Source organism: Malaclemys terrapin, chromosome 2 (assembly GCF_027887155.1).
Source record: "Malaclemys terrapin pileata isolate rMalTer1 chromosome 2, rMalTer1.hap1, whole genome shotgun sequence".
Taxonomy (NCBI): domain Eukaryota; kingdom Metazoa; phylum Chordata; order Testudines; family Emydidae; genus Malaclemys; species Malaclemys terrapin.
Genome location: NC_071506.1, coordinates 206,745,882 through 206,759,876, shown reverse-complemented (window position 1 = coordinate 206,759,876; position 13,995 = coordinate 206,745,882). Strand labels below are relative to the sequence as shown.

At 47.5% G+C, this 13,995-nt stretch overlaps 1 protein-coding gene across 1 annotated transcript; it reads left to right on the top strand.

Annotated features, from left to right (window-relative positions):
* Positions 1 to 1,504: 1,504 nt before the first annotated feature.
* On the top strand, positions 1,505 to 13,642 carry TMEM42 (transmembrane protein 42). Its single transcript, XM_054018602.1, has 3 exons — positions 1,505 to 2,031; positions 11,233 to 11,379; positions 13,049 to 13,642. The coding sequence occupies exons 1-3, from the start codon at positions 1,873 to 1,875 to the stop codon at positions 13,190 to 13,192; spliced, it is 450 nt and encodes a 149-aa protein (XP_053874577.1). The 5' UTR covers positions 1,505 to 1,872; the 3' UTR covers positions 13,193 to 13,642.
* The last annotated feature ends 353 nt before the right edge of the window (positions 13,643 to 13,995 follow it).

Sequence of the window (13,995 nt, the reverse complement as noted above, 5' to 3'; positions counted from 1 at the left end):
TGTCACTTTTTGCATTAGCTGTTAAATCAATATCGTAATGACTTGTGGTCAGTAAAAACTTCCTTGTGCTTTTCATAAGGGTATAATCTTACCTTCAGTGTCCTGGGATGGCCCAGGGAAGTAGATGGGTTAGATGAGCTGAATTGGTCTTTCCTATGTCTAATGTTGATGCATGGCTGAAAGGTCTCCATGTATATAAAAAGAAAAAAATGATAGCAACATGCAAACAAGCCACACACAAAAAAGCATTAGGGTGTATTAAACGTGGCCTATGAGTGAGTACTATTAGGCCATTACCACTGCCTTCCACTTCCAGGCATAACTTGATGCACTGGGAAACAATTCTGGAATATGTGTGATGGTCCTTATTTACAACAGCAACACTCTGTGTTCAACAGTGCCAATGGAAGCTCACCAAGACTGATCATTGGCCATCAGGCCACAGCAGCCACTGAACACAGATTTGTCACGTTAGCAGAGTTTTCATAAAGCAAACTAGACTGGAAGTGGTCCAGAACCAGATTGTCTCATTATGAATCAAGTTGAAAAGCCACCAGTACTTTTTCCTATAACCTTCCCTAGAAAGGTCCAGTCTAGAATTAGTGAGCATAGTGTCAGCCAAGGTAGGTTTTGTGAGCACATGGACTGCTCTTCTCAAATGAGGTATTTATTTTCCTCATCAGTAGGGCTCTGTGACTTCTGTGGGGGCCAGTGTAGCTGACCCAAGAGCCACCCTAGCAGCTGGCTTTAGGGCCAGCCACATCTGCTGCTGCTGGAGTGGCTCTGCAGCCAGATGCTCTGGTGGCCCTGCAGCTAGCCGCATCAGCTGCTGCTCGGGCAGTCCCCAGGACTAGCTGCCAGGAACTGTCTGAGCAGCGGCCAGTGCGGCTGGCCCTGGGGACTGTCTGAGCAGCATCCTTGGGCCGCTGGTGCAGCCCCCAGCAGCTAGTGCCATGGCTGGGCTCCCCCCCAGCAACTCCCCTGGATGCCCCCCCAGCAGCGGCCCCTGGATGCCCCCCAGCAGCAACCCCCTTAAGATTTCGTCAGGGATATTTTTAGTAAAAGTCATGGACGGGTGCCAGCCCCTGAATTTTTGTGTATTGCCCTGTCCATGACTTTTACTAAAAATACCCTGACTAAAGCATAGCCTTGCCATCAGTATCAGCAAGGGCTGAAGACACATCTTTCAACAGCTGGGTCCCCCCAGAATTTAGGGTTACTATCCGTCCGGTTTCCCCGGACATGTCCGGCTTTTTCAGCGTTAAATAGCCGTCCGGAGGGGATTTCTAATCAAGTAGAAATGTCCGGGATTTCCCCCTTCCCCTCATGCGGAGTGCGGCTTGGCTGATTGGATGGTGGGGCCTGATTGAAAGCCGCTTGCAGCCACTGGGGCCTCTAGCAGCCATCAGCAGTAGGTGTCAAGCCCCGATGCCTCTGATATGATTAATCGTAGCCCCACGTGTGGGGAAGTATGGCAGCAGCATACGCTTTCCCGCCCAGAGGAGCTCTTGCTAGAGAAGGGAAAAGCTCCCCCGTGCCTGGGAAGGCAGACAGGCAGGGACAGCAGCCTCCCACCCGAGCAGGGCTTTAGCGCGTGGGCCCCACAGGCAGCCCCGCGGGCGCTGAGTATTACAGGGGCGGGTGTAGGTGAAGCACAGGGCTCGGGGGCTCTATGCAGCCAGCTCCTCCCGCTAGCCCCGGCCTGGGGACACATCAGCGCGGCGCTTCCGCCAGCACCGACCCCCGAGGGGAGCGAGCCGCCGGGGCGAGCCGTCACGTGAGCTCGCTAGAGATCCGGAAGAGCAGCCGGCGGCATCACCACGTGGCTTCGGCTCCTCCGGGCTGCGGGGCCGGCGGGCTCAGCTTGCTGCGATGCTGGCCGGCTGGGGCGCCGCGCACTCGGCCGTGGCCGGCCTGCTGGGGGCGCTGGCCGCCTGCTCCGCTAAACTGGCTCTGGGCGCCGATTACCTGCGGGACGCGTGTGCAGCTGCGGCCGGAGGGGAGGCGGTGGCCGCCGGCGCCTGTGTCTGGGTAAGAGCCGGGCAGCTGCTCCTTGCCTTGGCTGGCCACTGAGCGCCGCTTCCCCCATCGGGGGAGGCGGAGAAACCAGCGCCTGTGTGATCTGCCCTGGAAGAGACGCACAGTCCGTGCCCGCGCCGGCCCCGGCCCCCCAGCCCGTCTCACCCCCAGGGCCCCAGCACAGCTGTAGTTGGCCCGCAGTCAGAGCCACTCGCCCTCCCTTGTGCCTCTGGGGAGCTCAGGCAAAGTTCCGATAAGACCCTTGGGTATTGCTTTGTCAGGAACTGGTTAATATCCAAAGATCCTGGCTGGGCAGCCCCCCGGGAGTACGTACACTAAGGGTGACCACATTTCTAAATACCTGTCCCCTCTCCTGTGTATGTGCTTAGGGGGAAAGTTTTTTCCATTACAAAGACAGGTCATATTTTGGATGAAGCTGTGAGCCATCCTTTCAGAGAGAAAAGAAGGACATTGCAAGGCCCTGTAGTGTGCACCCTGTGTCCTGTATTGCTGCCCCTAGCAGTTCTATTGTGCATCCGTCTTCCCTGGTGAAAACGAAACTGACAAGAATTTAAGTCTTAAGACACACATCTCAGTGGCTGCTGTCCAGGGAGAGCAGGTAGTGGAGATCCAGGTCAAGACTTGGTGTTGACTGATGTGAAATAATCGTGTGCATTTTTAAAATGGCTATTTTAAAAAATTGGTAAAGAACAAACTGTTCCTGCATTAAGTCATCCTTCCACAGGTGTCAGTGGGAGACTGGGCAGAGTATATATTGCATACTGTGTGATACGCAGGGGAAGGCTTGGAAGAAATGATGGCTTAGCGTTACTTAGAGCATGTAACATACTTTCCAGAGGTGTATAAGGCATTTCACCAGGTGATGATTCTTAGTTCTTGTCACAGAGCCGTCATCAGTGGCTGCATAGTACGTGTCCTGTTTTGTGAGAGCGGACAGTTAACAAAAAAGCACTGCTGTGGCTCCTCATTACCTCCTGTGGCTGATTTGACGCAACAGCTTACTAGCTCTGTACTGCATTGCATTAGTATTTATTATACTGTATCATAGTAGATTCATAGATTCCAAGTCTGACCTCCTGTATAACACAGGCCATAGAATTACCCCCAAAATAATTCCTAGAGCAGGTCTTTTAGAAAAACATCCGAGCTTGTTTTAAAAGTTACCAATTTACCCTGGTTAAATTATTCCAAAGGTTAATTGTCCTCACTGTCAAAATGGTAGTCCTCTCTACTAAAGCTTTGTAATACATTCAAATAGTTATAAGTTCACGCGGTTCCTTAATGTATCCACTCTGAAACCACTGGCTGTGGAGTTGTTCCTTCAGCTGTTATGGCTTTTCTTCTCATGGTTCATACCTTTGTGACAGAAAATAAATTGCTTATTTGATTCTTTGCAGCAAATATCTCCAATGGCTGGTGATGAGCCACTAGATAGGGAGGGCTCTGAGTTATAACAGAGAGTTCTTTCCCATGTGTCTGGCTGGTGAGTCTTGCCCACATGCTCCAGATCTAACTGATTGCCATATTTGGGGTCAAGAAGGAATTTTCCCCTGGGTCTGATTGGCAGAGACCCGGAACGGGTGGGGGGTTGGGGGGTTCACCTTCCTTTGAAGCATGGGTCACTGGCAGCAGGGCCGGCACCAGCGAAGGAAGCAGGTGCCTGGAGCGGTCAATAGAAAGGGGCAGCACTCTGTCTGTTATTGGGGCAGCACGTTCAGGTCTCCAGCAGCAATTCGGTGGTGGGTCCTTCAGTCCCTCGCTTCCTCTTTGGTGGCAATTCAGCAGCGGGTCCTTCAGCGGTAGCTCAGTCGGGCTTTTCTTTTCTTTTTTTTTTTTTTCTTCACCGTTTGGGGCAGCAAAAAAGCTGGAGCCGGCCCTGACTGGCAGGTCTAAATGGTGGATCCTCTGTAACTTGAAGTCTTGAAATCATGATTTGAGGACTTCAGTAACTCAGCCAGAGGTTAGGGGTCTATAACAGGAGTGGGTGGGTGAGGTTCTGTGGCCTGCGATGTGCAGGAGGTCAGACTAGATGATCGTGGTGGTCCCTTCTGACCTTAAAGTCTATGTAGCATCCTTGCACCATTTCCTCAGTAATGCAAGGTTTTCCTCTTAGATTAATGCCAAAATCATTCCTCAGCATGCTGTACTGTAACTCAGGAATTCATAGCGCAATGTCGTTGCAGTTAACATGAGACTGACAAATCCACAGCAGTAACTGTGAATATAAAGCCAATAAATAGGATCAAAAGTTTCTGGTGCCATTTTGATAAAACTGCACAAGGAAAGATGCTAGCGTGATATGGGAAATGGCTGCAGTCCAACCCAGAATGCCCTTATTTGTAGCCTTTTTCCATAATTCTTCATGTAATTTGTGGAGATTATTGCACTTTAAAATAAACAGGAAATATTTGTTCTTGTTCCTTTCTCTTGCTAACAGCTTTCTCTTGTCCTTCCAGTTGTTTTTCTCCTTCCTTTTCCTTTCGTTAAAAGAAAAACTAGATGCAGTTATTGATTTCCATCATGCCTCGCCTCAGATGCTGTGTTCAACTTTGTTCAGTGATCTTGGGAAGATCTTTGCTGCTTTGCATTTTGATTGTTTCTTTTTTAGTTACACACTTCTGTGTTTTTAAACATTGTGGTATCATTTCCTGTTTGAATTTGCATACACATACAGTAAAAGATTATTTCTGTTTTAAATCAAGAGGTGAGGCTGCAGGTGTACGCAATATGAAAAACCACATGGGGAGAATTGTTTAGTCATGTAGTAAATATTATTGACATATCCAAAATTGTACTTGTTGGATTACAAATGCCAAGAGACCACAATTATTTTGCATCACGTAAATAATAAATAATGAGCAACTATGTATTATGATGTTAGTGAGGATTTTAAAACACACATTGAAAAATATATCAGAGAGTCTAGACACTTGCATAGGATAGAACAATTTGAGGTCCAAAGGAAAAACCACAAAAAAATGGACTGGACATATCAGGCCCTAACTCAGGAAATGGGAAATTCACCCTTCTAATTATTAGAGCTGGTTAATTTTTCTTTCTTTTTTTTTTTTTTTGCATATCCTCTCCCACCCTTTTTTATTTTAAAAAATATTCAAAATATGCCCCAAAAAATCTGTTAGTCTTTAAGGTGCCACAGGACTCCTTGTTGGTTTTGTGGGTACAGACTAACATGGCTACCCCCCGATACAAAAAATGTTGATCCTCTCCATAATGACGGGGTAAAAATTAAAAATGTTGACTAGCTTTGCTAATTATTTGAAGCAGGACTGACCAACATGTCTGTTTTGTGCAGTGGATGCTAAACGCTAGTGCAGGGGCGGCCAACCTGTGGCTCTGGAGCCACATGTGGCTCTTCAGAAGTTAATATGCGGCTCCTTGTATAGGCACCGACTCCGGGGCTGGAGCTACAGGCGCCAACTTTCCAGTGTGCCGGGGGGTGCTCACTGCTCAACCTCTGGCTCTGCCACAGGCCCTGCCCCCACTCCACCCCTTCCCGCCCCCTCCCCTGAGCCTGCTGTGCCCTCGCTCCTCCCCCTCCCTCTCAGAGCCTCCTGCATGCCACGAAACAGCTGATCAGGAGGTGTGGGGAGGGAGGGGGAGGCGCAGATTCGCAGGGCTGCCGGTGGGGTGGGCGGGAGGCGCTGGGAGTGGGAAGGGGTTGGGTGTGGAGCTGATGGGGGAGCTGCTGACATATTACTTTGGCAATGTACGTTGGTAAATTCTGGCTCCTTCTCAGGCTCAGGTTGGCCACCCCGCGCTACTGTACTGTTCAGCTGCTAGGTGCCACTCTGTAAAATACCTTATTTAAGCTAACCTGAGCCATACCTGGCAGAGCATTAAAGGCTCTTATGATGAACACATCCGGTGTGTATAAGCAAGCTCTGTAGCCAGTCCATATCTGGTACAGAAGTACATGACAGTTTTTTCTTTTTCAAAAGCAAGTAGTTTCTCCCAATTGCCTGTTTCTAACTCCATCTTGAGTAAGAATTCTGAACCCAATTCATCTTTTTAGCTGTAACAATAACAAGTGGACCCATGAACTGTCTTGCTAGTGACTGGAACTGAGCAGTAGCACAGTTCTTAGCCTCAGGGCATAAGCGCCAACTCCGTGGGTGCTCCAGCCCCGGAGCACCCATGGGGAAAAATTAGTGGGTGCTCTGCACCCACCGGCAGCCAACCTCCCCCCACCCCACCTCACTTCCTCCTCCCCCTGAGCGCGCCGTGTCCCCGCTCCTCCGCCTACCTCCCAGCAGTGGGGAAAGGTTCCAGCAGCTGGCTGAAGCCTTTCCCCACTGTCTCCCCCTTCTAGAGTTTTTGCCTGCGTACAGAGTCTGTCACTGCAATGTGGACAGGCTCCGGCAGCGGTGAGGCCGGGAGACACTATACTGCTAAAAATAGCAGTGTAGACAGGGGGAGGCACTGCTTGGGCAAGTAGAGAGCCATATACATATTCACAGGGTTCAGGCGTGTCTTTACTCTACTCACCTAAGTAGTTCCTCGCCGTCTATGCTGCCATTTATACCCGTGCCGGGGGGCGTGCAGTGTACGGACTCTACATAGCACCGTACGGAGTGTGCATTGTAGATGTACCCTTAGAATCAGTTTTAGTTCTGCATTCTCACCCCCAAAGCGTCTGTACCACAGCCATAGGCATGGGCGGCGTGTGGAGCCCTGCTCTGGGGAGCCTACCCCCCAGCTCCGCCCCTTCCGCCCACACCCTCCCTATGGCTGGAGCTACAAGACCCCCTGCGCCCCTTCCCTCCCCCTCAGCTAGAGGAGCCTCAGGCCAGCTGCAACCCAGAGTGCCCCCGGTGCCTGGAGGAGCCCTGGCCAGAGCCTTGAGCCTCCCCCCATACACACCCAGAGGAGCTCCAGCCGGGCTGGCCAAAGCCCCAAGCCGAGCCTCCCCGGGGCTGGCTGCAGCTGTGCCGTGCCGCCCCTCCACAGACCCAACCCACCCAGTGCCCAGGGGAAAAGTGTCTGTAGAAGACGCTTTTTGATATGCCCCATGCAGGTTGTGAGGCCGCTGAGGCGGTATGTACCTCTGCTGCCGCCCCAGAACCTGCATGGGGCATAATAAAGCAAAAACTTTGCCGCCAAACCCCACAACCAGGGGTCCTCACCAGAGGCAGAGCCTTCCCTGGCCTATTATACTTACTGCACATGGCCATAGGCAAGTGGTCTGGTTCTTGCTGACTTCAGTGGGCTGTGTGACAAGAAAAATCTACAGGAACTGAGGATGAATGTTAAATGTCAACCATTACTTACAGTACCTGGAAAGTTCTACCTAATGCTAAACATAGATTAGTGCTTTTAAGGGGTTGTGGTTTGAATTTCATCTGAGGCAAGAGATTATAAATAGCCCCCCTACCCCATTTTCATTGTATTTTACCTCTGTTGGGACAGGAGAGAGATCATTTGAATTTACACTTTAAATATTCCAGGAAGTTCAGCTCTTAAAATTTTCTATCCAGTAACTCTTGATTCATTAGGCTGAATATTCAAAACAGTTCTTAGAAACAGGATAAGATCGCTCAATTCTTAGAAACAAGGGAATGCCTCCAGAGCATAGTTCATTTGATTTCATTGGGCTGCCTGTGGGAATAACTCTCTACGGCATTGAGCCCCATGTTAGACAAAGGTTAGCAAGGGAAACTGGACAAGAAGGGCAAGCATGGGAGGCAAGTGTGGCTGGAAAAGGTAGACGATTTAAGACCAAAAAGGGACTATTATGATCACCTAGCCTGGTAATGAGAAGTACTTTTGTTACAGGCACATCTTGTTGGGCCCTTTTTAAATATAAAAATAATATGTTGAATTTAGTTAAAATGTAGAGGTTGGGTTTTTATTTCTAAATTCCCACATTCCCCCACCCAACAGTAACACTATACAGAAATGTAACACCGCCCTGAGAAAGCTGAGACTGTCCGATACAAAGGGGCAGAGGGCCAGGCTATGAAGAAGGGGCTAGCAAAAAGGGAAGCAAATTCGGCACCGTCAGGCCAACCCCAGCACTCACTGACCCAGGACCCAGCAGGAGAAACCCCAAGAGGCAGGTGGTGTCTGAACACAATCCGCCCTCGTGACAAGGTTCACCAAAGAAGTGGTGAGTATGGAGTGGGAGGGCTCACCCCGTTAAGGACTTTAAGGGAGGGAATTTCAAAAGTGCTCAGCCTTAGCCTAACTCAGTTTCCGTTGAAGTCAAGGGAGCTTTACCACTAACTTCAGTGGGAACAGAGTTAGGCCAATGCTGAGTCTTTTCAAAATCTCACCCTAATTCCTACAGTCAGTCCACTGGAGGACAGTGTACACAACGGAGCAGAGGTGTAAACTGGCTCACTGGGGTTGAGTAGACGTGACCAATGTGCAATTCCATTCCCAACAAGCTGCATGCAAAGACCTGCTCTAAAGTCAAATCAGGGCCCTAATAAGAAAAATTTATAGAATTGAGCCAATCTCTGAATTTACAATGTGGGCCATTGTCTTTAATCCTGACCACCAGGTATTGTGTGTGTCACAAAATCCAATTGCCTCCCTAGGCTGGCAGTAAACAGTTTGTCCCTACCATGAACAAAGGTCTCCTTTGCTATGAAGGCACCTGAGGGTGAGGCAGAGCGCAGTTAATCCCCATGGAGAAGGCAACACCTTCAGGTGTGTTTGTTCAAAGGATCATGCACTGATATCAATTGAAGATTGAGTTCTTTTAGGTATTTAGTTGGATCTAGCATAAGGTATATACCATGAAGGCTTGGCCATTAATCTAACGCACAGAAAAAAATTGGTTTTTCCTGCCCTCAGGCACTCATGAGATGCTTGCAGGGCTTTTTTGCCATTGCAGTTTCCTCCCTTACCTCTCCATATCCTTATTTCAAGGACATAACATAGAGCAGATCAGGGCATGAAACCCGGGTATATTAATGGAAGATTTGCAAATAATACAAGGTTCTTAAAACAAAACTGCAGCCTTTTTCCAGACCGAGGCCCTGATCCTACAGCGAGCTCTACACAGATAGAAGGGCCTGTCCATCCAGAGCTCATGGCAGGATCACACCCTGGGTTCGATTTCTAATCAGACCTGCAGGTTCATTTTGTCTTAGCAACTTGCTAGTGTTGGAAGGTGCTTGAATTCAGCAGCCGCCGGATTGCACTTGGCTGTTTGCCTTGCAGCGCAGAGCTCTCTCTGCAGCGGTTCTGCTCCCCCTGGAGTGTGCAGAACCATTTACAATAGAACTTAATTCTCTCAAATGCCTCTCAGCAGAAACATGATTTGCCTCTGCTCTAACGTCTCCCTGCAAACGCTGTGTCAGAATAGCTAGCAGGAGGGTTGTAGGGAGCAGTGGTTTCTATCTGATTTTCATATCATGCTTTGGACAAATTCTGGATCAAATTTAGCCTTTTCTTAAACGAGCACAACTCCAGGGTTCAATGCGCTCTCTTATGCCAGGACTGAATTTGGCCCATTGTGTGCCTCAGGAAATAAGTGGTTTAGATGCATTGAAGCCCGACTCAGAGGGCTTTCTAGATTGTTTTGTTTTCCTTAGCAGTATAGGACCATTCATGTATGTTTTCCATACAGTTTGTAGTCTGAAATAACCAGAGGGGCTTGATTTTATTGCATAATCTATCAGTGAGTCATTCTCCATCTGTGATTGTTACATCCACATTCTAGTTGCTTCCTTCTATGGTGGTGTTGGTTGTCCTCTGCAATTTAGTATGTCAGTTTAGTATGTTCTTTTACTTATTTGTTTAGTTTGAGACACACAATTTATATGCGGCTCATTTCCCTTTTCTATTTTAATGTAACATAAAGTGGGGAGTTATTGTAGCGGTCATGAAAAGTGTTGATTGACAGCCACAAAGGTAGAAGTCCTTGTGCAGTACAGTACTACAGGTAGCAGCAGTGTAAGCTCCCCTGCAACCACGCCTCCTCAGTATTGTTCTGCAGGATCCACTGCTAACAAGGCAGAAGTTCACTCTGAGGCACCATTCAATCCTTTTGGCCATTCTGCTGAGAATTCGGGTTGTGGGGGAGATTTGGTGGAGCGGCCTTCTGTTCTCTAGGAATTGTGGAAGACCGGCTCATTTCAGATTGGTAACTGAGCAAATGGCCAGAAGGTAATAAACTTATACTCACTATAGGCCTGAACTGAAATGATATCCTGAACAGCTGCTGAATACTGCTGATTCCCATGAACAATCCCCTATCTCGTCTCCTTAGAGCTCTCTCTTTCTTCTTTATCACTTGCTCGTTCTTTGCTGCTGATGCACATCTCCATATGCCAATATCCCACTGCCTCTACTCCAGTGACACCCCCCACACCCACATGCAGCAGCAGCAGCAACTGGCAGATGGGCACAGGCACTCGGTTTCCTTTCTTCTCCTCACAGCCCAGAACAGTCAACCTGGGGACTGAGATTTTGCAGAACTTTGTCCTCTGGCTCCTCTTTGGTAGCCTAAAGCTCAAAGGCTGAGAGCAGATCTCTCAGATAATGCATTTCTAAGGATGTTCCAGCAAGGATGGATCCATTTCTTAGGGAATTTTCTTCCATGAAGCAGTCTCCAGTTCCCCCCACCCAGTCTGACCACAAGATAAAGAACATGTGGAGCTTGGATGCAGTTGGAGGGTAGGAGATTTTAATTCTCCAGGAATCTAGGCCAAGGAAATTGAGAAACTGACATTCTCTGAAGCCCCAAGTCTGCTCAGAAGCTCAACATCTACAGGGTTATGTGCTCCATCAAATGATTTTTAAGCTAATAGGAGTGGATGGCGCTTGGTATCTTGTAGGATCAAGCACTTACTGAGGGATTCTCCTTCATTCAGTGGTAGGTGGTAAAGAGAAGAGCAACCGTTCTGTTTTCCCACGTGTCTTTTTTTTCCAGTCTCCAGATTTCCGTTCTTTAATGGTGAGGGGAAAAAACAGGGCATCGGATCCTCTAATGTATCATCCGTTTAAATGTCAGAACAGTCTTCGTAATTTGCCTCCTTTTTATATGGTATATTAGTAAATGTAGAAACACGAGTTGAGATTTCACAAAATAATGTTTGTAATTCAGGTCCAGGCCATTTCACAGCTTGTGACATTTTATTTTGCCTAACGTATTTGCAAAATAATTGGGAGAGTCAACTGTCAGTGAAAAAAATCTGTATTTCCACCATCCCCCTTCTGCAGTTACACGTGGTGCTCCGAGTAGGATGTGTTGGTCTGGTGTTTGCATGCAATGCTGTCATGTGGACCTTCTTTGCAAAAGCCCTCCACTATTCCTCTTCCTCAGCGACCGCCACGGTGACAACAACAGCCTCCAACTTCATCTCTTCGGTGAGTAGAACTTATGTCATAGATTTGAAGGCCAGAAGGGACCTCTGTGACGCTGGAATTGCCAGACTGGATCAGACCTTCTGGGGTCCATCTAGCCTAGTATTCTGTCTAACTGTGGCCACCACCAGATACTCCAGAGGAAAATGTAAGAACTCCAGATTAGGCAGATGTGGGATAATCAAACCAATGATCATTTAGTCTGATCTCCTACATGACACAGGCCATAGAATTTCTCCTAGTAATTGCTGTAGGGAAATTATTCTTCTCTACTACATAAGCAAATGCTATCTTGCTCAATGGCTTGTGGTTGGTTTAGTGTTTATCATAATTTTCTGATAGGTTGTGACAGACTGGCCTTGTCCGTGTGCGTGCTTAAGAACTGGAGAGGAGAGACATTGTCAGGGTTTCACTTTTACTTTGCATCACTCTTTAGCAAGCCCCAAGCCAAAACCATCATGCCTTTACACTTGCCCCTGCTTACCTGTAACTCTTCAACTGACATATTAATCTCTTTTCCCCTACTTTAGATAACTCTTGTCCAGTTTTTAGCACTATGGGCTTGATCCAAAGTCCAGTGGTCTTTCTGTTGACTTCAGTGAACTTTAGATCAGTCCCCTTGTTTCCAGAAAGATATTGACCATAGAAGATCTTCAGAGATTACAGAGATGACCAGCAAAAAAGATCAGGGTCTGCAGCACTGATTTGCAAGGAAGGTTTAAAACCACTCATTTGGCCAAGAGATGACTTAAATACTAGAGGTGACATTCTGGGCCCACTGAACTCAGTGGGAATTTTGCCAAGGATAGAGAGGGATTTAGGGAGTATAAGTAAGAATAATGGGATAAAATTAAGAAAGAGAAAATAAAGTCAAATATGAAGAAGACATTCCCATCTTAATCTGCAGAATAGTGTTTCAGGGTAGTCCCATCACTTTGGACATTTAAGAGAAGGCTTGGAAGGATTCGATTTTTATCAGTAAATGTCAGTAAACGTGAATTTTGCCATACAAACATAAACCACTGAAATATATTTCCATCAAGGATCATTCAAATTTACAGCTAGGCAAAGTAAGAAGAATGCTGCTTGAGAACATATTGGAGTTTGATGTAAAGATATTTATTTTGTATATTTTGACATGTGATGTTGACAGTTGTGTGTGTTAATGATTATAAAGCTTTAGCTGTTTGAATTTCAACATCTATTATCATTAAATAATTGTCTGACACTCCATAATTTCCCACAGCTGTGAATATGTAAATTGGAAAAAAAAAATGCTTAAGTCAACATTATCTGTCAAAATTATAAAAAAAACAAAAATCAGCATCTGCCAAGTCTCTCTTACTGGGCTGGACAAAGCACCAGGGACCAATCCTGTGTTGGCTGTAAAATGGATTGGGTGACCTAGTAGGTCTTTTCCAACTTTAACTCCGGTGAATCTAAGCAGCAGCAGATGTTCCTGTTGGTGATGGTTGCAGTAGTTTCGTTAGGCAGGCTTTATACTAAGAATCACAGGTCAGATCATCTAGTGGTGTAATTCAGCATAGCTCCACTGACTTCAATGGAGCTAGGCCATTGTACACACCAGCTGAGGATCTGCCCCAGGTTTTGTACTGGAGAAGATTTCTTTGCAACTCTGCCTTGTGAATGTATTTCTCTTTCCTTCCCTCAGGCCTTCCTGGGCAAGCTGCTCTTTGGAGAGACTCGTGCACTCTTGTGGTGGGTAGGAATCAGCGTGACACTCTGTGGACTCCTGCTGCTGCACACAGCTTCACCTCACACAGAACAGCAGCATTCTGAGAAGAAGGACAAATAGAAACTAAACCCACTGGGTTAGTTTCTGTCAACAATCTAATGACAAAATCAGCCTTCAGGCCTTTCTGCTGTGGGTGGGTGTTGCTCCTGCAGACTTGCTCCTTGGATGATTCTCCCCTGTATGTTGCTGTCATGGTTACAGGGTGAACTGTGCTTTGAATCTTTTTTTTTTTACTCCCTCTCCTTAAGTGACAGGCCTGACTTCCTGCTCCTCACTCCGGGCGGAACAATGCAGTCCAACCAGTCTGGCTGTGGGTGTCAGACTCCTTGTTTCTCAACCACGTGAACTGAGGCCCAGCTGAGTTAGGCAGCTGTAAGCCTTTTCGCTCTGGGGACCTGCGACCAGCAAAGTGGTTAAAAGTGACTCAGAACAGCTTCTTCAAAATAATGCATTATATATTCATTCCCACAGAGCAAAGGGTACAAACATTAAAGGGCTACATGCAGATTTCCCTTAGCCTAAGCCTTAATCTTTCCTCGCCAGCTTTCATGTGTCTCAGCCAGCCCTGTTGTCTGTGTCTACATTGGGAGAAGCTGACTGTCCCTGCTTCAATTGCTGTGTCTCTGTGTCCCCTTGCCAGCCTGTCAGCTCTCACTGACACTCCCAGGGCAGCCTCTTGCCACTCCTGTAGCCCTCGCCCTTTTCTGGGCCTAGGGTCCTCTAATGTTTAGTATCCTCCTTTTGATCCTAGGCTTAGCCTTAGGAAGAGCAATCCACTCTAGCCTTCCTGGAGTCTAGTAGGGGTTATTCCCCCAATAAACAGCTTCTCCATTGCTTCCTCAGAACCCTCCTCTATGTTATTG

What these genes read in the sequence shown, in the direction of transcription:
- TMEM42 (XM_054018602.1), top strand. Translation starts at nt 1,873, where the DNA reads ATGCTGGCCGGCTGGGGCGCCGCGCACTCGGCCGTGGCCGGCCTGCTG. An exon ending in CCGCCGGCGCCTGTGTCTGG is followed by an intron (nt 2,032 to 11,232) that starts GTAAGAGCCGGG and finishes CCCCTTCTGCAG; the next exon opens with TTACACGTGGTGCTCCGAGT. An exon ending in CCTCCAACTTCATCTCTTCG is followed by an intron (nt 11,380 to 13,048) that starts GTGAGTAGAACT and finishes TCCTTCCCTCAG; the next exon opens with GCCTTCCTGGGCAAGCTGCT.